Here is a 26,096-nt window from a genome sequence, read left to right as displayed (position 1 = left end):
AAAACAAAAACTGTATCACTAGACTGTCTTATCTTGAAATCAAGTGTTTTAGTTTGTTTTAATAGGCGATTAATCGTTTTAAGGCAGGACATTAATAAACATGTGTATGATGCCTCTGAATGTCGGTATGGTGAGGGAACTAAAAGAGTGGGACCAGACCCCATAAACAGACATTTATTTTCACAAGTGCTGGCTGACGAGCTCTATTGAAATGCAAATGTTTCTACAGGCTTTTACTTTTTCACTGGTGCAAGAGCTCCATACTCACCCTTAAGCATGAACCTCTACTTCCATTTTTGTACATCCACAAATGCCACCGATGACCTTTCGAGGATTTGACTGCAAAGCGAAATGTGAAGTGGCAGGTAATTACTCATGTGTGATGGCTGCCTGTCAATCTTGTCTCCCTAAGCCATTGTTATTTCAGCCCATTGCACTTCGTGTACCTTCCTTGATGTATACATTTCTTTAAGGTCTGAAATCCCAGTCCCTTGTCCTGCTCGCAGACAAGAGCTCAATGCTATCAAAAAATGTACCAGCTCCCTTTAGGATGGTCATGTACAAGACAAAATGCAAATAGAGTTTACATGTATTAAAAAGAAAAGGAAAAGTATAAAGGCAACAACACCTTATCCTTTAACATTCAGAGGAAATGTTCAGCCTTGTAATACTTGCAAAGAAACACGTTCGGTATATACCAGCTAAGCCCTTTTAACTTTTTGTCAACATAACTGTTCGTCGTCCCCAATGGGCGCTCAAGTCTTCGTCTCCGCTACAAAGGCAGAAATTTGCAAATGTAAAGAGTGCATCTCCCCAGGGCACCAATTAAATCTTCCTTTAGCTGAACGACAGCATGAATCCCATCTTTTGGTCGCTTTTTTCTCTCTCTATCTTCTAAACTTGTAACAAACTCTTGAAATCTGCACAATAGAAGGCTATTAAAAACAAGAGCCTCTGTGATAGAAATGGAGGAAGATGCTATTAGTCACGCATTAGGTTTAAATTATGGAAGAATTTCTGACTGCATAATCGAATATCTGCCGCTGAGAAATCATTATCATATGCTTTGCATTAACTCGGGTTGTGGTGTATCCAAGGGACTGATGTGTGGGAATGCAAACCTGAAGACTTTTGTACCATCCAGCGCTGCACCAAAAATTGACCATGCTGGGCCACAGGTTGAGGTAAAAAATGAATATATTTACATTGGAATTGTATTTACATTGAACCAGGAAGACCAATATGTCTCAGAGTACAAAAAGAGGCAGATGTATCACCCAACTCAAGCTGTTTTGTTTGCCACCGTTGCCTACTGTCTGAGGAAGGCAAACTTGAGATGGCAGCAGGTGGCTCTGGGGCATCGTGTCAGCATTCATTTGAGAGACTAAATCCTATCATTGAGACAAAGCAAAACTCGTTGCACTGATGCTTCTTCTGCATAGTTCTTTCACAGCATCAATCTGCCTTCTGGGTGTCCATCTGTCTGTTTGCTAAAAGAAATCCGGATTATCCGTGATGGAGTGCTTGAGGGTCAGTGAAACCATCGACGTATAATTGCAGATGCTGATTGTTTTGATACAAATTAATGGACGAATTTACGAGAGGCTGTTTGTTAGCGCTGCCTGTGGCGAAAGCAAATAAACAATACATTTTGGGAACATTATGCAAATCACCTTTTCATTTATGTTGAAATACCACTGAACAGTGTCAGCCTATGAATGAGGCTTATAATCAATCAAATATTAAAATGTAAAAATCTCACTTGCTCTCTTTTCTATAAATACATTTTGCTTAATCTTAACGTACCTAGTCGATCGTTCTCTGAGATTTGTTTTCATGAAAATCGAATGTAAACAGTTTTATCTCTAGATAAAACTAGAGTAGAGTAATGAAAAATAAAAATCGCTAGTTAATATCACTAACAAGGCTCAAAATAGCCCTCACTAACACAGTGACATAATGAGGATCCCTATAGCAAACCGAAGCATAGTACATGTACAGACCATTTAATAAGAAGATATTTTATTATTTATTTTTATTTATTATTAAGCCTACTTACAGGTTGTGGCCCAACAACTGCTGCCTCTGGTTTTAAAGTTGGAATTGCTTCATGTTTTAGCAACAGATTCTTGTTGCATCCGGCATTGAATTCGTGGAGATTCAAGCTGTCTTCCGTAAAATGTGCAGCACAGAGTGCTAAATTACGGTTGTAATTTTCAGGAACATAATCAAATATAAATTGTATCCATTGTTGACGAACTACAGCATCCGTGGGAAGCCCGAACACAGAAGACCTGACAGCTGGATGAACACAACACACTCGATGAGCCGCAGAAATATGGCCATGCCCTTTTTTGCATATTCCGTAGGGAGGGTTGATGTAAATGTATGGGTTAGTGACGTCTAAAACCCGTTGTAGTCCCAATCGAGTCGTTTTTGTAGGCATTAAACTTCCTGATTTTTAAAAGACGATATCGAACTTTCAGCTTTGCAGATACTGTTCATGCACCAACAGCAACATTACACACTATTTAAAATGAAAAAAGTGAAACCGCAATCAACCCTCCCCTCTAACTTCTGTTAGAAAAGTGAAATCATACTTTACCACCCCTTTAAAACAACAACAGCAATACTACTACTAATAATAATGCTAATTATTATTATTTATAGTAATACTTTGAATCAGTCTGTGATGCATTCCAGTCCAAAATGTCTCAAAAAACAGACAAGTAAAAAAAAATTGCAGGTCATCTGTTCATTCAGTAAAGTGCTGAACAAATAAAGAGAGAAAGAAGTCTTTACATCCTTTTTGGAACACAAGATAAGGAACAGATCTCGGCTGTTGTTAGAAGTGGAGGGAAACCATGACCTTGCTTGAACCAGACTCCTTCTGCCTGAACACACTGTCCCAAGCGATCAATTTTGATTCATGCTTGTTCTGCAACATCATCTCAACTAAAGGAAAACACCTTGTATCCACAGTGTATACAGTTTTATAAAATCACTGCACAGTGCACAAAAGTTTAATGTTAAGAGAAAGAGAAAATATTAGAGACAGCATCTCCTGTCAATAAATATAACAGACTAGTTTGCTTTTTGTTTTTCGTCAGACAGTAGCAGTACAATGTAGTCCATCACAATACAAGAGACTGTGATTCAAGGCCCTGATACACTCACTACAAAGTTATATTTCCATCTCTACTCACAAATAAAAAGTTGGAAATACCTTTTTGCAACGAACATCCTGACGCCGCCCACGCTGCTGAGAGCAATGTTTAAATGATTATGTAAATGTATGCAGCACACTTTCCTCTCAATAACAAAATAAACATAACAAGCCATGAGAAAACAACGAAAGCATATATGATCATAGTGATGTGGATGTGTTTGCACAAACACTACGATTCAGCATGTCGACAGATGAGGTAGGCCTAATTAAAATGACACCGCTTGATATTTGAGACTTTAGAGATTAGACTGTATAGATTTTGCTTGTTTGAATAATCCCTTTTCTTACCATGACACATTAACATTACTGTACAGAATAGCTCTTTCGGTATTATCATATTGTATAAGCATTCATTTCATGCGTCATTCAATGGAAGAGGCTCAGGTACACATGACTGTCACATCGGCCCGAATTCTTCACATTAAAATCAGTCTACAGGCTTTCAGAAAATCTAGGTGTCTTTTTTTAAGTTTTATTACAAGGTGTTCACAAATTGGCAATAAAAAAGAGATTAATACATGAACATTCTCACATACATGCCTTTTAATTAAATGAGTTACTTGTCATTTCTTTGTAATTTACTTGCAGTTTTTGAGTGAACATTTTTTAATATTCACTGGAGTAAGTAAATCCTACACCATTATTTTCCAGTGTACTGTATTTAAAGGAGAACTCCGGCCAATTTTAACATTGAGCTAATTTTTGTACATTTGGAGGGCTGTCAGTACAGACCAAAACGTCAAAAATTGCCTACACCGTGTAATCGTCTTTTTAAAATTCGCACACTGTTGACTTCAATGGGGCATGTTCTAAGCCTGCTTTTAGCGTCTTAACATTCTTGATTAATCATTACAAGTGCACAACCATGTGAGTCGTGTTATTAAGAGTGAACACGGTCAATCTGACTGCAGTATGTGAAAGATATTAATAAAAATTATGTTAATTCAGCTAGCTCACATATCTCTATTTGCTTCCTGTTTTCGGTTAACACAGTCTCATCCCAAGAAGTCATATAACTGACGTCTTGGGACGTCTTTTGACCATACGTCAACATCCGCCTTTTTAGGGTACCCTTAAACGTCGGTTACATGACGATCCCGGGCCGTCATACAACTGACGCTTTACCTTTAACGTCGGTTAGGTGACGGGGTAGGTTTAGGGGTAGGTTTAGGTCTGGGGTAGGGTTAGGATCCGATAACGTCATCTAACCGACGTTTAAGGGTACCCTAAAAAGGCGGATTTTGACGTATGGTCAAAAGACGTCCCAAGATGTCAGTTATATGACGTCTTGGGATGAGACCACAGTAGTCGATTGACGATCTCACGCACGCGATCATTAGTGAATATCATCTCAAACCTCCTCCGTGTGTTCAACATCTGATTCGGATAAACTATCCATTTGAGCTGATATTCTCAGAACACCACACAGTGGTAGGTTTGAGATATTTACCAATGATCGCGCGCATGAACTCGACAATCGACTACTGTGGTCTTCGACCGAAAAAGGGAAGTAAATACAGATATGTGAGCTGGCTGCATTAACATCATTTTTATTCACATCTACTGCAGTCAAATTGACCGTGGTCACTCTTAATAACACCACTCACATGGCTGTGCACTCGTGATGACAAATCAAGGATGTTAAGAGGCTAAAAGCAATTTTTACATTTTTGTGCGGAGCTCTTGTGTTTCAAAAAATTAAATGAACTGAAATGAACCTAAAAAAGAAGCTACAAGGGATTTATAAGATTAAAAATGAGTTAATAAAGTTAAACTAAGCTCAAATCCTCAGTTCATATGAGACACACACACACTTACAAACACCCATTAGCATCTCCTACATGGTCCCTGTGTTGCTCTAGAGTTTCAAATATCTCAAATTCTCCCATGACCTCAGAAAGAAAATTGCCTCCTACATTATTATCGTCTACGCCAGTTGCCATGCAGGGAAGGTCAGACTCAAGGGGAAATGCACAACGTTTATGTGAGAGTACATCTGCATGACTGCCACCGTTTATCTTTCCCCACCACCTTAGAACTAATCCTTGCTGTTCATGCCATATGAGAGGCAGGGTGAGCCACAGGGTGGGACTGTATTACCCCAAAGACATTTGCGGTATTTGAAAAGGAAAAGGGAATGACTCTGAGATGTCTGACTGATGCATGCAGTAGTGTTAATTTCGTTAACGAAAACTAAACGAAAATATTTTCGTCAACGCACATTTTTCACCGAACGAAAACTAGACGAGACGAGACTAAAATCCCCACTAATAAACAATAACTGGGAGTAAATCAGAAATAATTTTCGTAGACTAATAAAGACGAGACGAAAATGCAGTTCGGTAAATAAAGACTGGGCTAAAATCTATGGACATTTTAGTTCACGAACAAAGACGAGACGAAAATTGCATATTATTATATGATATGGTTTTGTCAAATCCTGTCTCCTCCTCCGCCTTCTCCTCGTCAGCTCTTCCGCCACACACCCACTTTCAAACCTGGAGCGGGCGGGCACAGTCAGAGTAGCCTATACACAACACATGGAGCAGACAGGTTTTTAAAAGTAAAACATGCTTTGCACGGGGCTCGGGAGAAAGAAGAGACGTGATATATGGACACATTTTGTTACAATGATAAACTAACTAATGATGGCTAACTTTCATAGCATTTAGTATCCAGGCTGGCTATGTTACGTTAGCTTCTTAGCACGTAGCGACCATAGCCACTTGTTGATAGAATTGTATGTGAAGTTAAATTTATGCTAACTTAGATATGTTATACTGGCCGGGCAACTATAGTTTCAGTTAAATTTGATTAAAGCAGACAGACGCTTTAGTTAAAAAGATTTCATACGTTCTAGCAAGCCTTGTTTCACCTTAAATACTGTACCTTTATATACCATGTGAACTAGCTGGCAGGAAAGCACTTTTGTTGTATCAGTTGGAGTTTTTTTTTTTTTTTCATAACATTGACCTCAAATCTATTTATTTTATTATTCTATGTGAACTAGCTTTAAACAGCCAGCACTTGTGTTAAGTTCATAATACACTTTATTTTATTTATTTGTTTCCTTTGTCAGGTGTATTTTATTTGTTTTAATGCAAGCATTTGTGTTTGTGTCTTTGAACCTTAACAATGTTCAAAATAAATATGCAAATATTGTCAGAACATCTTCCATGTCTGCATGTGTTCCTTAAAATTGTGTTTTTTATCAAAAAGATGAGAGAAAATGTTGAAATGTGAAATAATTTTAGGAAATGTTAAATATTATCTGCTGACAAAAAAGTAAAAGGTTAAAATTATGTCCTGACTAAAACTAGACTAAAATGTTGACAGTTTTTTTTTACTAAAACTAAACGAATAAAATTATGTTTTCTTGGACTAAAATAAAGACTAAAATGCTCGACTTATAGTCGACTAAAACTAGACTAAATAAAAATGGGATGATGTCGACTAAATGTGATAAAAACTAACAAGCGATGCTGAAACTGGACTAAAACTGAAACTAAATTTAAAAATGGCTGGTAAAATTAACACTAGCATGCAGCCACACACGCTGCAGTTCCTCTTTTGAAGGGTCTTCTCAAGCCATTGATTGCTGTCTTGGCTATCAACAATTACTGAATACATGAATGAAAATGAAAGAATTTATGATCTAAAAGCTTGCTTGTGTGTTCAATGCTCTGCTTAATATGTGCAGTCTTAATATCTGCAGTCTTTAGCCTCCTTGTTAGAGTGCCTGACTCTCATGCCGGAGACCCAGGTTCGAGGCCTGCTCGGAGGGGGTCGAGTGGGACCCAGGTATAGGGGTTACACATTAGGGGGTTCATTAGTTTATCACACCATTTCTCAGGGGAAAGCAAAACCTTTCCAAGAGAATAGAAAAGTTTTGCGAGCGAATGCAAAAGGATCCTTCACCATGTCCCTTTACTGGCTCCGTAGAATTAAACTTGTAAAATAAATATTTGAATCCATTTATGACAAGAAATTTTAAGTATTTTCATCGTAATATTGTCCAAAGCCCCATTTTAAATGCCTGAGGCAGTTTTGGAATGAACTGTATATTTCAGTTTAATGTGATGACTGCATCAAGGACAGCTTTAAAGTTTGTACGGCAGCTTACAGCATAAGAAAACTGATTCATTTGAGAACTAAACTTGTCAAGCTCTCCAACAATTTCTGATTGATCAGAATCACGGAAGTGGGAGAAATGCTTGCCTTCCCAGCGGTTCACTAAAGCATTTCACTAAATCTCAATACATTCTGAAAAGTTTGTAGGAAGACGGAAATAACACCCCTTGAGACGTTAATTATTTTCCTTTGGGTGAATGTACACATTTCATCAAGAAATAAACAGTGATCAAAACCACTTTAATCTTTCAGAATTCTGCATTTCATTAGATTTCGGAGGAGTGCGCATTAGTATCATGCTTCTGTGTGCACATTTTCCGAGCAGTGCCGTATTTAATCTGCTGTTTTGAATAATTTCAATAAAAGTTCATTGAGACTTTACATAGTGCCCAAATTCAGCATGGACGATCAACATACAATGCTCAAATATGACCATGAACATGTAATCTAATGTAAAAAAGGCAATGCTAAAGTGTCGAGACCAAGAATAAGCCATATCCATCTCTCTCGAGATTTGTGTGTTTTAATATCCAAGGTTAGATGGCTCTTGAAGTAATGACTGCTCTGATCTCCTGTTATCGTTCTCTGCTCACTCCCTTTTATCCCCTAATTGACTCACTTAAGTGCCCTGTTGCGTTATTCAACTGCAGGAATAAATAGTACTTTGATCCCCCAACAATGAGCCCGTGATCTTGAGGATAATGCACCCATCATTCAGCTCGATCATCTCCTCTTTTTCTGTAAAGATACCCACTCTACCACTGTATATGGGCACATTCGAGTACTGTGGTGCCTCGAAGCCAATGACCTTCAACCAGTGCATAATCATTGACGTCTGACTGCTTACTTTTTACATCTCTCAATTCACTGTAGATCAGCTATCTGTAAAATGAGCTATTCAAAAGGATCCCTTCACAGTGTCCAGTGGAAGTGTGGTTTGATTTAGCAGATGTTATTTAAAGCTTAGCTCTTGACAATGAGATTGTTTGCACACCCTTCAGAGACCAAACTATTCGATTTTGTAAACTGTACATGAGGTTCAAGCCGATTAAATTACACACGAATAAATACTGCCAATACTAATGCTAACAATTCAAAAACTCTTGTGGATGGAAATATGTGTACACCAACATATCACAATAATGTGTCCCAAAAAATTGCATTTCCAGCTAAATGCAAACAAATCTATTTGGTCAAAACTACATACGTCTACTGTACATAAATCCAGAACTGTAGGTTATTATATTTATGGTGAAAATAGTGAATGGGCTGTTAAATTGTGCTGATTTTTGGACATTTCTAATCACAAAGCTACTGTTTATATTTCAGTTTTGACTTAGTAATGAGCAAATAATCTTTTTTCAGACTTTGATCAATACATCATCTATTTATCAAGAGCAAAATTATTTCAAATGTTTAAGCAACGTCTAATTTGCATGAGCTATAAGTGTAAGCTACAGTGTACACTGTCCTGCACCATTTAGTTTAGACACCTAGTTTGACTTAAGTAAGCAAATAACAGTCTGATGTGACATCATTTAGAATAAAATCAGGCCAAAACTATCTTTTTTTGGAGTTTGTTTTGGGATTTTGAAACAGCTTGCCAAAACGAACTTTCCAGAACGGTCTGCTCTGAGTGGTTAACAACACCGGTGGTTACGTAATTGGTAGGTGTGGCTCTGGGGCTCCGCCCTCTTTGACGTGGAAATATTCTCTGGTTCATTTTGAGGTCAAGGTCAGACATCTGTGTGTGTGAAACCCAAGAGAGCTGCTTTACAGTTGAAATCAAAGTGTAACTTTTTTTTCTTTGTTTTTCATATTTAATAAAGCTGTTTGTTTAAAGCTAGAAGTGCCAGAATTCCAAAACTACTAGAACGGCCACAAACGGTCATTTTGACCGTTAGATTCAAAACAGTGTTTATTTCTTTGACGAATAATTTTCGTAATTATTTTCGTCAACCACATTTTTTCAAAGACGGAAACGAGACGATAACTAAATAAAAACTAGGTTTGAATGACAAAAACTATGACGAAAATGTTAGATAGTGACGATATGCGAAGCGGTCAATAGGCTAATAATAATAATAGGACTCGCAGAACTAGTGAACAGCCCATGCAGCAAAACAAACAGCGCAGGACAGGGCAGCAGAGCTCACCAGGATCATCCGATATGAATTGAACATCTGGATCCACCGTGTCTGATGATATCAGCCGTCTCTTTTTCCTTGATGTGAACTCTGACTCTGAATCACTCTCTGATGATATATAGCCTATAACGCAAGTATTGATAACTGTAGTCTGGTTTTGTTTGCTTATTTCTGATCAACAACTAATGTAGAAATTATTATAAAGCAAACACCACTACAGAGGTGACCGGACGGACCTTTCTGTTGACAGTTGAGAGAGAGAGACCACGATCAACCGCGGGATATTTAACAAAAAAAATATCGCGAAATTCAGTGCGGTCAATATGACCGTCTATGGCCGAAATAGGTAAATATGTTCATTTGTTTTGTTTTGCCTTACGTTTACGTAACTTAATTTATATGAAAATCATTTTAAATGAAAATACAGACAATTTTAGGAAAAGTCAGGTACCAGCAGGATTCTATTATTTTTTTCAACAAAGTTATTGTAGATATAAAATTCAAAACGGTCAAAATGACCGTTTTGGCCGTTCTAGTGTTAAAAATCTTAAATTGTATAAATAAAATTGGTACATAAATACACATGTCATGACTTGACTGGATTGCTGAATTGCAGAGCTCATGCAAACATATCTACATCACAATGATCAGAACAGCAGCAAAGCAGCAGACCTTGGTTTGATATCTTCCCCAACCCCAAAAATTATAAATGACATTGCCTCAGTCTTTGCTGATATTTTTAATTGCAATGCAAATGCCAACATGTTGTAGGTTTGTTGTCATTATTTCAGTGCCTGCAGAGTTAATCACTTCCTGTGTCATTTGGGATTTGACCTTAGTTAGGGTTAGCAATTAACACAGTGTCTCCAAAACAACAAAGTTGAGGTTTAATTTTCAAAGAATGATGGCAGCATATCTTGAAGGGATAGTTCACCCAAATAACGGTTACCGAAACTTGTTTGATTGCCTTTGTCACCACTAACTTTGGTTGTAGATTTTTTGCTATAAATTTCTCAATTTGTGTTCCAAAAACAGAATAAAGTTTTATAGGTTTGTAAAAGATGTGAGACTGAGTACAATGGCGAGAAACTTCATTTTTGGGTGAACTATTTAAGTTTCTTCTTCCTTTAAAACAAAAAACACCAAGACTGTACAAGAACATCCACTAGAGACTCTTTTTCCTATTTTAGCTCAAAATGGTGGGTTGTAGAAGAGAGGAGTTCTGTAGTTCTACCGAGCGGACAAGAAAGTGTGCTACATGCTTTTCCCCTTCATCAATGCATGATTGGTTACTCAACTCTGCCACAAAGGAACTGGATAGGATTGTGCACTCAGCCTAAAAAGCTTTGGCTGCCACATTCTAAAAAACAAGTCTTAAAATATTCCAAATACTTCAGCTGTGTCCTGTAGCCGATGCACTAGTAACTCGAGGTGATTAAAATGAAAACCACTAATGTTCTCAATAGAAGGCTATTTACTGTAACAACTCCTGTCTGCATTTATTCAAGATTTAAAATAAGCTTAACTTGAAAAAGTGCCTTGATTTTATTCCATATTCCACAGCCCTGTGTCTCGCATTTTTAAATGCAAAAATTCCGTGCATGGCCTATTCAGAAATCAGAAATCACCATTACAGTTACATCAGCAACAACACGTTCACTGTGGGAATATGTGAAGAGAGTTTCAACCAGTATAACAAAAAGCATTAATAAAAAAAATGGCCTGTCCTACCTTTAAATTGAGCATTGTGTGCTAGGGCCAGTTCACACAGAATGCACTTTTGCTGTCAAAAACTGAGAAGCCATTCAGAAAAAAAAAAGTTCTTTCTAGCAAAAGCTCTAAGCATTTTTTAAAAGTTGAACTTCTTTTAACTTAAGCGCCACATTTTTAGAATGATGTGTCAATTGTGAGGCGCTGCAAGTAACGCGAGACGTGAATGCAGCAATCAAAGACGTCTGTTTAGCACGTACACATTGAAAAACAATGAAAAGTAGCGCATAAGAATGGAAAAACACGGCCCTGTATGATTGAAAATAATCCAAGACATTTGAAATGAACTTTACTGTGTTCCACCCCTTCTTTCAACCACAAGGAACATTTGGAGTTCCCAAAGACACAGAGGGGCTGATAGTGACAAGGTCTGTAGGCTGAGATTTGTGTACTTTGGGGGTCAATGAATTGTCTAACAATTGGGTTTTAGTCACATGGTCTGGGGGAAAGGATAAGAGAAGACTATAACTGTTAGACTATAACTCTGTCTCTTTTTATGCTCTGGCTCTCTCCCATTCTTGCCTCCTCTTTTCTCTCTCTCTCTCTCTCTCTCTCTCTCTCTCTATCTCTCTCTGGTAATACATGCTGTGTAAGATTATTGTTATGAGTTATCATCATCCCATACATTTATTTTGTAACTATTTTAAGTGTAACGTAACCATAACCATATTTTGTCATGAAACCTTTTCAATTATACAGTTAATGTGCTAACTAGTCTTGATTTGGTATTGACTTTGAAGTGCTACCTATTGAAATACAATGCTGTCACTCTCGATAGCAAAGCTCTCCCACATATTGAGCTACTATAACTGCACTTATTTCCATCGTTGGTATAAGTGGCAGTGGGTGGAATGGAAAAGAAATGTACAGTTTTCTGCCATTTAAAAAAGTTTCATTAGTCATTTGGCAGTCTTGCAGCCGGAATCCCTGCAGAAAATCCACCCTTACAGCCCCAAAGATGTTCATCCAAATGTATTTACAGTGAAAAACAATGGAAAATTGGAGCAGCGGAATGGAAAAAAAAATGTATTCAATGTGAAGGGCTCTTATAGTAATACTAATACTGAGGTCGATTTTACATTGGATAACTAAGACCCAAGATGGCACCAGAACTGGTCGAAATGAAACAGAAGTGTGATAAGTGAGACAAAAAAGTAAGGCCAGTTTGAGCGTCAACGTTGCCATTGATGATGGAGAATATATAGCTACTGCATGTCTGACCATGATTGACCAATTAATCAGAATAAAGTATTCCAGACAGCCGTGTAAAATTAACTGACCAGAAGACCCCCCATCCTTGTCAGCTTTTGATTGTTCTGGCAAACAACATTCCTGTCTGCTATAGATACTCTAACGGGAAAATCTTGAGGAGCATGTTAAAGAGTGCCCAGTGGGGAGACCACCTCCCTTCCACTACACTGTATGGAGCACAAGGAAGTCCACTATCATCAGGAAGAAACTCACTCATCCTTCACGCTTATGCACTCAACCCTCGGGATGGAGGGTAAGGATCCATCCAAACACCACAAAAAAAAATATATATATATATATATTTTAACAGGTAGTTTCTTCAGAGTTATTTTTTTTCTGACTGCTCATACATACATGACATACCTGCATACTTATCTGGATTATTTGGGCCAATAAATTGCACAGTCACATTTTAAAAAAATAATATATATATATATATATATATATATATATATATCTTTCAAGCAATTTTACAAATTATTACACTCACAATAAAAGACAAGCAATTGATTTGTTACAGGATTTTGTTCTAGCTGATTTATGCTTATTGTTTGTATAGTCTGTATGTCCCTCCCTCATGTCTTATTTGTCTGTTGTTTTAAATAGTGTTTCTAAATGCTAAAAGTTTGCTCCAAGGTTTCGGTTTCCTATGAAGCCAAAAGAAACAAAAAAACAAAGACAGTAAAATCGGCCCGTTCTCATCCCAAGGTGTCATCTAACTGACGCTTTTGACCATGCGTCAACATCCGACGCACAGCAGCCTTTAGCGTCAATATGAGACGCGCCTCCTAGTGGTCTAACCCTAACCCTACACCAGACCCAAACCTACCCGCGTCATCTAACTGACGCTAAAGGTTGCCATGTTCGTCGGATTCAGATGCATGGTCAAAAGCGTCAGTTAGATGACGCCCTAGGATACTTTATACACTATACCGTATATAAATTAACCTAGTCAACAGCCCTAATAGTCAGATTATTAATCACAATTATCATAATTCTTTATTACCTGTCTCTCAGAAATTAGTTTGGTGCCATCACCACCATCAAGCACAACTACAAGACAGTCAATGGCAATTCTATATTACAATATAGTTACTGAAGAGAGGCATCAAATAACATGAGAACATACGGTAACAACCACATCATCACAAATTCATATAATTACATAAGAAACTGAATACATCCAAATAGATGGCTCTTAAATGAGGGTATTTTACATGCTACGTTCATTTAGTGTCTCCTTGAAGCAGTGACTCAATATATCTGGCCTTAAATCTCTCCTCAATGTTGTAGCACTAGAGCCATCAAGTGGCTGATAAATATATCTTTAATTCCTGATCATTTTACTATATGAAGAGTTCAGATGCAAAAGCCTCTAAATGCCATTTGAAATGTTCTTCTTTAATGATGATTTTTATCAAGCTTGTATATTTAAGTTCAGTGATTTCACGTAAATGGCAATGATAATTACCTATTAATTGTTATTTAAGTGAAATTACTGAACTTAAATATACAAGTTTGATAAAAATCATCATTAAAGAAGAAAATTTCAAAAGGCATTTAGAGGCTTTTGCATCTGAACTCTTCATATATATATATATATATATATATATATAAATACTGTATATATATATAGAACCCCGGGGTTCTTGACTTGCCAAAAAGGTTCAAAGAAAAATGTCTTAATGATTGCATACGTCTATATTTAACAGGTTATTTACATTTTTCTAGTGACAAATCATGTTTATGAACTGTTTAATTCATAAAACTTCATTAAAATGAATAATTAATTAAAACTAAATCCATGATGGAACCCCTGAAAGGTTCTATGAAGCACCTGACAGAACCCTTTAAGGATCTAGAACCTTTTCTTCTAAGAGTGAGGACTGATCTTCACCCTTTCAGCTTCTTCAAACCATGGGGATATCTTTTTTCAATTGATCTGAATGAATAAATAAATGTTAAGAATCTCACTTTTTTCCCTTACCTGTCTTGTGAAAACACCTGCAATGTCTGTATCATGTGCATTCATTTTTACATTTATATTCGGGACAAAATCTTTTTAATGTATCAACTGGCTGTCTGGAAGTGTAACCATATAATGTGAATGCACTTATGGTAATTGGAGTGATCCAGATGTAACTGAGTGAGGGTAAGTGTTTTAGGGAAAGGAAGGCACTTGAAGTTGAATTGTGAGTGTTCATTAATGTTTGGTATAATGTAGGCTACTTGTGTGTCCTTGAAATGTATCTGTATCAGAAGAGTATAGGTTACTTATGGTATTTGAAAAGCAGACAGTTTATGAAATGTATTGGTAGTGCTCAGTACAAGTGTATTAAGTGTGCATAAGAGTCCATTTAAATTGAAACAGACAAGCAACACTGAGGGTCAGCAACTAGACATCACACACTTGCAGTTGTTTAAAGTCTAAAACCTAAAGTTAAAAAGCTTCAGGGCATGTCTAGCTTCAGGCCAACAAACTATTGTTTGAAGATCTGTCAAAAAATTGGTCTGACGAGACAATGCAACCCATAATAATGAGCTAAACAAAATTTTCTCTTGTCACACTGAAGTAATTAACAAAAAAATGATCATTTAAATTGACAGTGTGCGACTTAAAGATGCTGAAACCCACTTTTAAATTGAGTGGTTTTGCTCTGAAGCACCATCAAATGAATGTGTTCTCATCACCCTGGGAATTAACTGAGAGTGCACTGAGCAGAAACAATTGTTCAAAACAGACTAATTGATGTGTATGTGTTTAACATATATTTATTCCTGTATTAGTTACTAATGGCAGTAATCATATTTGTTTGATTTTCTAAAATGTGTCAGAAGCAATCAAATGTTTCAGGCAAAACTCATTAGGACTACAAACTAGAGCGCACTTGTGTCATATTTAAATGACTAGACTTAATACAAGTTGCTTTCATTTCATATGGTATCTCATGAAAAATGCAATGGAATGAAATGACAAGCATCATTTGGTGATCCATACAAAATCATGCATAGGCTAATAATTTTTCTTTTAGGAAAAAAAAAGGAAAGGAAAAGATCACATGCTGGCATGTGGCATATATTTGTAACTGTGCCATTTAATTAGGTGAACACACACACACACACACACACACACATATATGAAGAGTTCAGATGCAAAACCCTCTAAATGCCATTTGAAATTTTCTTCTTTAATGATGATTTTTATCAAGCTTGTATATTTAAGTTCAGTAATTTCACTTACATGGCAATGATAATTACCTATTAATTGTTATTTAAGTGATATTACTGAACTTAAATATACAAGTTTGATAAAAATCATCATTAAAGAAGAAAATTTCAAATGGCATTTAGAGGCTTTTGCATCTGAACTCTTCATATATATATATATATATATATATATATATATATATATATAATGAACAATTATGTAGGCCTATAGAAGAATAGATTCTCACTGAAAAGCAGAGGCAAGAGAAAACTGAAGTTTTTCTATGGGCTGATACTGTCCTCTAGTGTAAAAAATAATAATAGCATAAAAGCAGCTGAGGGAGGTTTCATATTCTGTCAGACTAAATAAATGCACCACAAACCCCACAGACAGGTTCAACAGGACATATTTTATCCAAAAAAGTAAAACAAAACACATTTAATTAAAGGAAGGGTCCAAGGCATTCATTGAAGATATCGAAATCAAACTGAATGCAGAAGGCCAAAAGATAAACTGAACTACTACGAAAGAACAGTATAGCTACTTTAAGATTATCCTCAGACCTTTTAAATGCATGGTCACAAACACAAGCTTGTTAGGTAGCTAATGTTCATGTTCATATATTGACGTCATATTGTAGCCTAGCTATAATTTATCAAGGGTTTTTTTTCTGCTTTTTTGTTGTTTTCTTAAGATTGCTCTGCTCTTGAAATTGAGGATAGACCAAACCCTCCTCATACTTGTGTTATTATTTCTCCTGTTGTTATTTCACTTATCTCCCCTATGCCTAATGTAAAGGGCATTCAAGATATCGTTAAAAGAAAAGCAAAATTTTTGTTTTGCAAAGAAATGAAGACAGATTTCATTTTTTTTTTACAAGAATCCCACTTTAAGTCCAGATCTCTGGTTAGCAAATGGAAATAATCATTCAGACCTCTGATATCCCACAACCCTGTGCTTTCCATTCTGTGACAGTTGAGCTAAAAAAAAAATGCCACCTGAAAGTTGTAGTTGGTTTTCAGTTTGTACAAATGCACTTTTTCTGTCCAATGTATTCTACTTCTGATGTAATTTCTTGTGAGAAATATTTGTATTAATTAAATATGCTTAAAGCTTTCTCATTTTGTTGTAGATCATTAAACCATCACGCTGCCTCAGAAGTCTTTCCAAAATCAGTTTCATGATATTTGTGCGCAAATGCTACCTACGAAGACATTGTAAGGCAGCGCAGCAACAACTCAGCTGCTATAGTTTTTGGACACAGCCTAGATAGGCTACACTCGTTATTGCGGTGCATTATGGGATTGTCCACTATGTTGCCTGTCCAAACACCACACTAACATACATAACCATGTCCAAACATAACATGTCCAAACATACACAGGGCCCCCTTGTTATCGTGTTCTGGGGGGTGGCCATCTTGATTGAAATCGTGGGGAGCTTGGTAATGTAACTATAATGTGAACTTTGGTAATGGAAGTGATCTATATGTAACTGAATGAAGTATAGTGTTTTAGGGCAGGGAAGCGATGTAAATGTTCATTAAAGTCCCTGTGAACCGGAAGTTGCAAACGATTTTTCTCCAGTGCTGTGACGTATTTCCAAGTGAAACGGAATATTGAACAGAGGGCAGGGTTTTACTCTAGCGCTCCTCCTCTCCATCTCTCGCTCATAGCAAACTAACGGTTTGAGGGGAGTGGTTAAGCGTTTCCCCACCCAAACTGTGAAACCTACGTCATCAGAAAAAGAAACCGTTCCAGACCGGAAGTAACTTTTCAGATTTTGATTAAAGATTAAGGTAAAACATTTTTTTTTAATATATATTCACTTGCACGGATTAATTGTTCACCACAAGACTAGTAATATGCGCTAACAAAGTAAATAGGTTCAATTTTGATTTCACGGGGACTTTAATGTTATAATGCACTTGCCTGTCCTTGAAATGTGTGTCAGAAGACTAGGTAACTTTAAAGGAGTAGTTCACTTTTAAAACACTTTTGCTGATAATTTACTCACCCCCATGTCATCCAAGATGTTCATGAAAGGTGTTTTTGATAAAAACATTCCAGAATTTTCTCCATATAATGGACTTCATTGGGAACCAAATGGTTCAAGGTCCAAATGAGAGTTTCAGTGCAGCTTCAAAGGGCTTCAAACGACACCAGATGATGAATAAGAGTCTTGGTTCCCAATTTGAATAAGAATAAGGGTCTTGGTTCCCATTTGTTTGGTTCCCAATTAAGTCCATTATATGGAGAAAATCCTAGAATGTTTTCATCAAAAACCTTAATTTCTTTTCAACTGAAGAAAGGCAGACATGGACATCTTGGATAGCATGAGGGTGAGTAAATTATCAGCAAAAGTTTTTTTTTTTTTTTTTTTTAAAGTGAGCTACTCCTTTAAGAGTTGAAAAGCAGATATAAAATGTAGTGCTGAGTACAAGTGTATTTAGCGAGTGTTTTGAGTGTGCTCAATCAAATCGAAACAGACAATGTCACACTGAGGGTGAGCAACTAGACATCACACAATTGCAGTTTAAAGTAGTTAAAGTCAAAAACCTAAACTTAAAAAGCTTCAGGGCATGTCTAGCTTCAGGCCAACAAACCATTGTTTGAAGTTGTGTCAAAAATAATTGGACTGTGTTGAGGCAATGCAACCCATAATAATGAGCTAAACTAAATTTTCTCTTGTCACACTGAAGTAATTAACAACAAAAAAAGATCATTTAAATTGACAGTGCTGAGACTTACAGATGCTGAAATCCTCTTTTTAAGTTGAGATGTTTTGCTCTGAAGCAACAAATGAATGTTTTCACTTCACAAAGGCTGAATAATGCAAGAACTTCTGACAAAAGTGTCGGCCTCTGAGGTCGGGGCCCTAGAAACGTCCCCACCTTTAGCCCCACCAGCAAGCAACGGCACTGAAAGAAACGGAATTAATTGAAATGACTCTTTACATTTTTGTTGAACCAAGAGAAAACCGCACACTGAACACAACATCTCATCTTTGTTCAAGTCAAGAGTAGTCTGTCCAAAACTGGCACTGCAAGATGCACTTTACTCTTCCCAGCAAGGTAGATGAAAGTGACACAGAAGTGCTTCTGAAGTGGCATTTAGTTATTTTTACACAGACTGCTTAATGGTGCTCAGAGGTGGCATAATGCATTAGCACAGCAGTTACAACAGTATTATTTTATACTAGGCACAATTTATTCTGTTTTTTTTTTTTTGTGGCATTGCATGTACATTTAATTTTAAGAATTGCACTGGGCAACTAACTGAAGTGGTTTAGGCTGATATACCAATATTACATGGGGCTGTACTGTACATCAATCTATATATATTGTCATGAGAAAATGATTATAATAAAGAGGCAGTGTGTTGGTCGGATATATTGTTACAGTTATGAAAAAATAACGTTTTTACAGCACAGCGTGGATCGTAACATGTAGGCTACAGCACATGTCGAGTACCTAATTGCTTTTATTAAATGGTTACCACACAATACAAACCACATAAAAGCCATTAATATACAATATAGGCTATAGGCCTACATTAAATGCCATCCTTCTGCTAAAAATTAGTCCCTGACATTGACAGTAAACTGCAAGAGAATGTTATATATATATGCCTCATATGGAGCTCAAATTAAAGCACGTATTAAGACTCAGTTGGTGTGTGTTTAAATTATAATTTTACACAATATATGATGAGCCTGCCTTACATCTGCTTATTTTTTAGCACGAGAAAACGTCTCTTGCATCAAATAGAATGAATGGCTAATTTTAACTGCAAATGAAGAGTTCAGATGCAAAAGCCTCTAAATGCCATTTGAAATTTTCTTCTTTAATGATGATTTTTTTTTATCAAACTTGTATATTTAAGTTCAGTAATTTCACTTAAATAACAATTAATAGGTAATTATCATTGCCATTTAAGTGAAATTACTGAACTTAAATATACAAGCTTGATAAAAATCATCATTAAAGAAGAAAATTTCAAATGGCATTTAGAGGCTTTTGCATCTGAACTCTTCAAATATTAATAATAACAATAAACCTGGCTACTTTTGCTTCATCTCTTCTTATAGAGACCAGGAAGGTGGGCCACAACATGAAACCAGACTTCTGCCCCATGGAAATCATATTGCCACCGTCCGAATTGTTCCCTATTCCCTACGTAGTGCACTATGTGCCATTAACCATACTAATTATAAATGTATAAGTGACTTTTAGCTGCAGCTTCAGCTATAATGAAGGGGGCGGTAGATTCTAGAGACCATCTGACTGAAAACTCATGAGAAGCGAAGTCCACAGTGATGTCATCAAAATCTTTGATCCTGGCAGAAGTGAGAGACTGTACGTTTTAAATGCTTATATAGGCCTATATATACTAAATGTGCGATTTTTTTCATTGTTTTGGAGCACACTTGCTTATAACAGTATGGCTATCATTCACACTCAAAAACAAAAAAAAAGGAATTAATTAAAATAATTTACTTTATTTTATTTACTTTATGTGGACTGTAAAGTAATAATATTCTATTTAAAGTGAAGTTCCTTTTACTCATGATAGCCTATTTGGGTAGTTTACCATCGTCCGGTAAAAAGTAGGCTACTTCGAAACTTGTAGTACACTCAGTAAAGGTTAAACGCCACTAGAGCGCGCCATTAACCATTTGGACAGGATCTGGTTTGGGGCGGAGGCTCTTGAGCACGTGATACCTCCCATTTCCACGATCCTCTCAGCTCTCGCGCAACCAACGGCCATTTTACAAAGCCAGCTTGGAGAGCCGGATATCCACTTCTCGTCGGCATCTAATCGTTAGTTTTGAATATAGTGCGCTATTTAGCCTAATCTATTACTCTCGAAAGTTTTTTTAACGGTTTTTCCTTCCCGCTTGTGAGAAAATGTCTCGTGACCGCTCCCGTAACCGTGGAGGATTCCAGTACCGAGGCCGCGGAGGAATGGGAATGGGAATGCGTGGTGGGATGGGAAACCCTAACTTTCGAAATCAAAACCAGTATCCTTATCAAAACCGAGGAAACCATATGGGTGGTGGGTTTAAGCCGAATCAGGGAAACCATCCCAACCAGGCCCCTATAACACAGAAGCCACAGGAATCCAATCAGAACAAGCCAGTAGTCCAGTCACCTCCGGCGCAAGGCCCTGGTCTGGCCCAGCAAAGCAACAACAAAGGCCCTTCTCCTCAACAGACCGCCATCGCCGCTCCGCCGAAGGTCCAGGCTCCGCCGCAGATTCAGTCTCCACCACCACAGAAGATCCAGTCTCCACCGCCACAGAAGATCCAGTCTCCACCGCCACAGAAGATCCAGTCTCCACCGCCACAGAAGATCCAGCCTCCACCGCCACAGAAGACCCAGCCTCCACCACAGATCCAGGCTCCACCGCCACAGAATAACGCGAAAACCCCAGGTATCGGTTCCCAACAGAACCAGATCAGAAAGAACCAACCTAAAGTTGGGTTGGGGAATGGTCAAAAACAGCCTGTTCCCACGAAGAAAGAACCGGAAAACATGCAACAACAGAGTACCACGAGCACCGACGGCTCTCAGCCTCAGGTAAAATATAATAACGTTAAATTTATTCTTGGATTAACGTAAAATAACATTGGTCGTTTTTATTGATATTTTGAGGGATTTCTGTAACGTTACGTTCAATTGAAAGTTGTAAGTTAATTTAAAACACATTTCAGTAGTGCGGGGAACAGGGTCAGATCCGCCATTTTGTATAGACGCTTAAACAAAGGTTGCACTCATTACTGGTCCCCCGATGTGTCGGTCGCTTTGTCTGACTTTTTGACGTTTATTTCGCTTAACGTTAAGAACGCGTTTTGCTATAATTTCTATGTTTTAGTGTGGCCTAGTTTGATAAATATAGGTCATGTTTGTGTTTGCATTGTAGATTGCAGGCATTGTAAAGTAACACTTATTGAATTGTAATATTGCGCTCAAGTTAAGCCCTACGATAGGTTTACCAGCAGATTTTGATTGTTATTGTGTGACTTTTTGATTTTAGGAATTGAAGGCAACCCTGTCTTTGCTGCGCAAGCCTGGGGAGAAAACCTACACTCAACGTTGCCGTCTGTTTATTGGGAACCTACCGAACGACATCAGTGAAGCCGAATTCAGGAAATTGTTTGCAAAGTATGGGGAACCCAGTGAGATTTTCATCAATCAAAGCAAAGGTTTTGGATTCATCAGGCTGGTGAGACTTATAACTACATTTGCATTACATTTATTAATTTAGCTGACACTTTTATCCAAAGCGTCAGCTTTTAGACTTACAATTGATATGTCAGAGGTCGCACGCCTCTGGAGCAACTAGGAGTTAAGTTTCTTGCTCAGGGACACATTGGTGTCTCACCATGGATTCGAACCCAGGTCTCTCACACCAAAGGCATGTGTCTTATCCACTGCGCCATCACCACCCCGTGCCATAACTCATTCCTTGTACGTGTTAAGTAGCCTATTTTAAATATTCCTTATTTAATTGAGTCTTTGTATGTATTTTAAGGAATCCCGTGCTTTGGCAGAGGTTGCAAAAGCTGAGCTGGATGATATTCCGATGAAAGGCAGGCCTCTCAGAGTTCGTTTCGCCACTCATTCTGCTGCACTTTCTGTGCGCAACTTATCTCCATTTGTGTCCAATGAGCTGCTGGAGGAGGCCTTCTCTCAGTTTGGAGTGGTGGAGAGGGCTGTAGTTATCGTAGATGACCGTGGCCGCTCCACAGGGAAGGGCATTGTTGAGTTTTCTTCCAAACCAGCTGCACGGAAAGCTATTGATCGTATCAGTGATGGAGTGTTCCTTCTCACATCGTAAGTTATTGTAATATGAACGATGACCATATGGTCTCATTAAATGGTCATTATTTTTACTGGATAGACTTGTAGAAAATATCTTAATATCATTTTATTATTTTTATAGGTCACCCCGTCCGATTGTGGTTGAATTGTTAGAGCAGTATGATGATGAGGATGGTTTGCCAGAGAAACTTGCACAGAAGAACCCCAGTTATCAGAAGTAAGTTCCAAATAATCATGTTTGCAATGTTCAATTAGCTGACATTGAATTTAATCAAGTAAATTCTTGTCGGCATTTAATCAATTAACCGTTTACATCCCCAATCTGTTTCTCTTGTGCATATCGTTTTAAAATATTGCGATTATTCTGTGATTAAAGCTCAATCAATCGCAGCATGAAAATTTGATACCGGCACATGGCTAGTCATAATCATAGATACATTTGTTAATGGGCTTTGATTTTGCCCTCAGAGAGCGAGATCAACCTCCTCGGTTTGCACGTCCTGGCACCTTTGAGTTTGAATACTCCCAGCGATGGAAGTCCCTAGATGAGATGGAGAAACAACAGAGGCAGCAAGTGGAAAAAAACATACGTGAGGCCCGTGAAAAGCTGGAAGGGGAGATGGAAGATGCCTATCATGAGCATCAAGCGAACATGCTCAGACAGGGTGAGTATTGTCTCTTAAATCGATTTTTTTTTTTTTAAATAATGAGATGAATAATTGTTTATGTGGTATATTTTGTTTAAAGACCTTCTTAGACGTCAGGAGGAACTTCGTCGGATGGAAGAAATGCACAGTCAGGAGATGCAGAAACGTAAAGAGATGCAACTCAGGTATGTCTGGTGTTGTGTATTGTGGTCCTGGAAACCCTTGCTGTGATGTTAGCTAACTGAGTGATTGTTCCCACCCACAGGCAGGAAGAGGAACGCCGTAGGAGAGAGGAGGAGATGATGCGGCAGAGGGAACTTGAAGAACAGATGAGGCGTAAACGTGAGGAATCTTACAGAATGGGTGGCTTCATGGATAATGTAAGTAATGCAGTTAGAAAGCTCTTAACATTTAACTGCCATATTTGTCGAAACCTTTTAAATAAAACCATTTCCCTACTTTTTTTTGCAGAGAGAAAGGGAGATGAGAATGAATTCTAGTGGAGGCCTGGGGTTGACTGGTAAGAGGCACTCTAGATCTGAAAACTAAAAAAATGAACATGCTGTTGTCTGCTGATATAATTCATGAATATGTATATGTGTGTGTGGATAACAAGTGTAATGACTAGGGATCACAATACCAAAATTCCAGTAGTCAGTACCGATACCATTCATTTTACGGTTCTCTGTACAAATTTTGGTTACACAGCAGAATCAGTTTGAACGATTTTTCCAATTTATTTTACTATTTGAAGAAAATATTCAATTCAATGACTATTATTTATGACGGTAAATTTTTGAAAGCATTGAAGGCTATATGCTGTTTAAACGAAAATATTGATATTGAGGAATATTGCTTATAAAAAATGTCTCAGCACTTTCATGAAGAGGACGCAACTTCACACCCTTCGTGCATGCATGCGCATCCAGAACCGGGTTTGACCGGGTACTTGGTACCTACGATACTTGGTACCGTGACGTTTACAATTTTTTTAGTACCTACTTGGTACTGAATATTTTGACAACACTGAAAAATTCTATATTTTTAGCATTCCTCTTTGGGTCATCATGACACAGGTTTGTGTTGCCTCACTTTTACTTGTGTCTTCGGCTCCGTTTGCAGTGCAGTCTGCAATATAAATACATGTTTTGTCTCTTAGAGATGCACATTTAGCAGAAACCTGAGTTGACTGTAGTAGTATGGTGGAAGTTAAGATTAAATTTAGGAAACTCAATAGTAAAAATATTGAGCCAAAATTATTTCTGAAAATTAAAATTCAGGGTAGTCTCTCTTAAGCCGAAACATAGCTTGAGAGCAAAACAGTATTAATTCAGTCAAATCATACATATTTTTCAAAGAACAAGATTTTCAAAGTTGATTGGATAAACAAATGAGCAGATTACCATAGGGCCTCCTACTTTTATCATAGTAAATTTTATGGTTCATCGACATCCCATAATATGCATATAATATGCATAATAATTAATAACTGATAATGTCTAAATTTATCAGCATGATCAAAACGTTGCAGAAAAAACGGTTACACAATCTACCACATGCCTTCCCTATGACTGATATTTATTTATTTTTTGGATATTTACCTTCAGGTTGTGAAACGTAAACCTAAATTACTGTGAAATCTTTGCATGCTTTAAGGGTTAATGAAACTAATATATGCCTTTTTAAAAATTTAAACAGATATGTCATTTGGGTCGCCTGGCCAGAAGTTCCCATTGACAGGAATGAAATTTGAAGGGCATCAAGGAATGGGTGGATCCACACCAGGGAGCATGGCGTCCAACGAAATGGTAATGTATTACTGAGTTGAAAGCTCGAGTGAATGTGGCGGGAGAATGTGTGTATTGAATGCTTGCCAATCTTTGAGTTGAGCTATCGTGGTTCATAGGAACTGAGGCCATTTTGTGTTTGAAGGTTTACAAGTTAGGTGTGGATGGATTAATTGTAGACCCGTCAGTGGGAAGTGTTTTTTTTTTTTCTCTCTCTTTTGTGATTTTTATTAGTCCCTCCATCTAGTAGCAGAAGCACTCAAGCTCAGCTCCCCTCACAGGTTGCTTTTGCAAGTCTGTCTGCACTAAGGCCCATGAATTTTTATACACCTGCTTGCAACATAACATGTACTTGTAAGTCCTGTCTAAATTGCAAATAAAGACAGGCATGTTTGCGCTCTGTTTGTGTAGCCTTTGAATTAGCAATGTGCGATCTTTTCAAACACAAGTCCTGGTCGGTGAAACCGTATGTGGTGAAACAATACCCTATAAAACGCTGTGCCTGTTTATTTGTTTTTATTATTATTATTTAACTGTTGCAAATCCATGTCAGTGCTGCGATGGTAATCGCATGGAAATGCTATTTCCATGCTTGGAGCTCTTTTTTGTCATTTTGAGAGACTGGGCATTTAGTGCAGATAAACTTGAGCAACTTAATCACAAAATGAAGAAGAAATTAAGTTATAGTGACTGTGGCTGAGCTTTCGAGTAACTGGTTGGAGGCGTCCTGGTTGGCATTTCATTGGATGGTGAGATTGGAGTTGGGTTTGGCCCACATTTGTTGTAAAGTAAATGGATAAGGTGTCTGCTCAAACATGGCACACATTCTTTAATTGTCAAGAAATAATTCTTTTTTTTTCTGGTGTGCTTTGGATATTTCTACTATTTCATTTTAAGAGTTTAAGCATTTAGGTCTCAAGTAAAACGGCAGTTTGTATTATGTAGTTACTCTATGAAACTTACCATTTAAACCTTTTAAGACCATAATTTAGGGGTGTGCGATTATTGACAAAATATCATCTCAATATTTTCAGGGATTTTGCTAATGTCTTTGCTTAGTGTGTTTTGTGCTGGTACCTTGGACGGCCATGGACTGCTTA

At 37.4% G+C, this 26,096-nt stretch overlaps 1 protein-coding gene across 2 annotated transcripts in view; it reads left to right on the top strand.

Annotated features, from left to right (window-relative positions):
• The first annotated feature begins 20,429 nt into the window (after nt 1-20,429).
• sfpq (splicing factor proline/glutamine-rich) overlaps nt 20,430-26,096 on the top strand; it is a 31,949-nt gene continuing 26,282 nt past the window's right edge. For both annotated transcript variants that reach the window (XR_005623857.2, XM_039680706.2), the window contains exons 1-9: nt 20,430-21,317; nt 21,775-21,963; nt 22,273-22,574; nt 22,684-22,779; nt 23,031-23,227; nt 23,310-23,394; nt 23,475-23,589; nt 23,681-23,729; nt 24,908-25,017. Coding sequence is in view for 1 of the 2 variants with exons in the window: in XM_039680706.2 (XP_039536640.2) it covers nt 20,646-21,317; nt 21,775-21,963; nt 22,273-22,574; nt 22,684-22,779; nt 23,031-23,227; nt 23,310-23,394; nt 23,475-23,589; nt 23,681-23,729; nt 24,908-25,017 (1,815 nt within the window). In the remaining variant the exon portion in view is untranslated. The remainder of the gene's footprint in view (nt 21,318-21,774; nt 21,964-22,272; nt 22,575-22,683; nt 22,780-23,030; nt 23,228-23,309; nt 23,395-23,474; nt 23,590-23,680; nt 23,730-24,907; nt 25,018-26,096) is intronic.

This window comes from Pimephales promelas, chromosome 18 (genome assembly GCF_988280905.1).
Source record: "Pimephales promelas chromosome 18, fPimPro1.hap1.1, whole genome shotgun sequence".
Classification (NCBI taxonomy): domain Eukaryota; kingdom Metazoa; phylum Chordata; class Actinopteri; order Cypriniformes; family Leuciscidae; genus Pimephales; species Pimephales promelas.
This window is presented reverse-complemented; position numbering and strand designations above follow the sequence as displayed.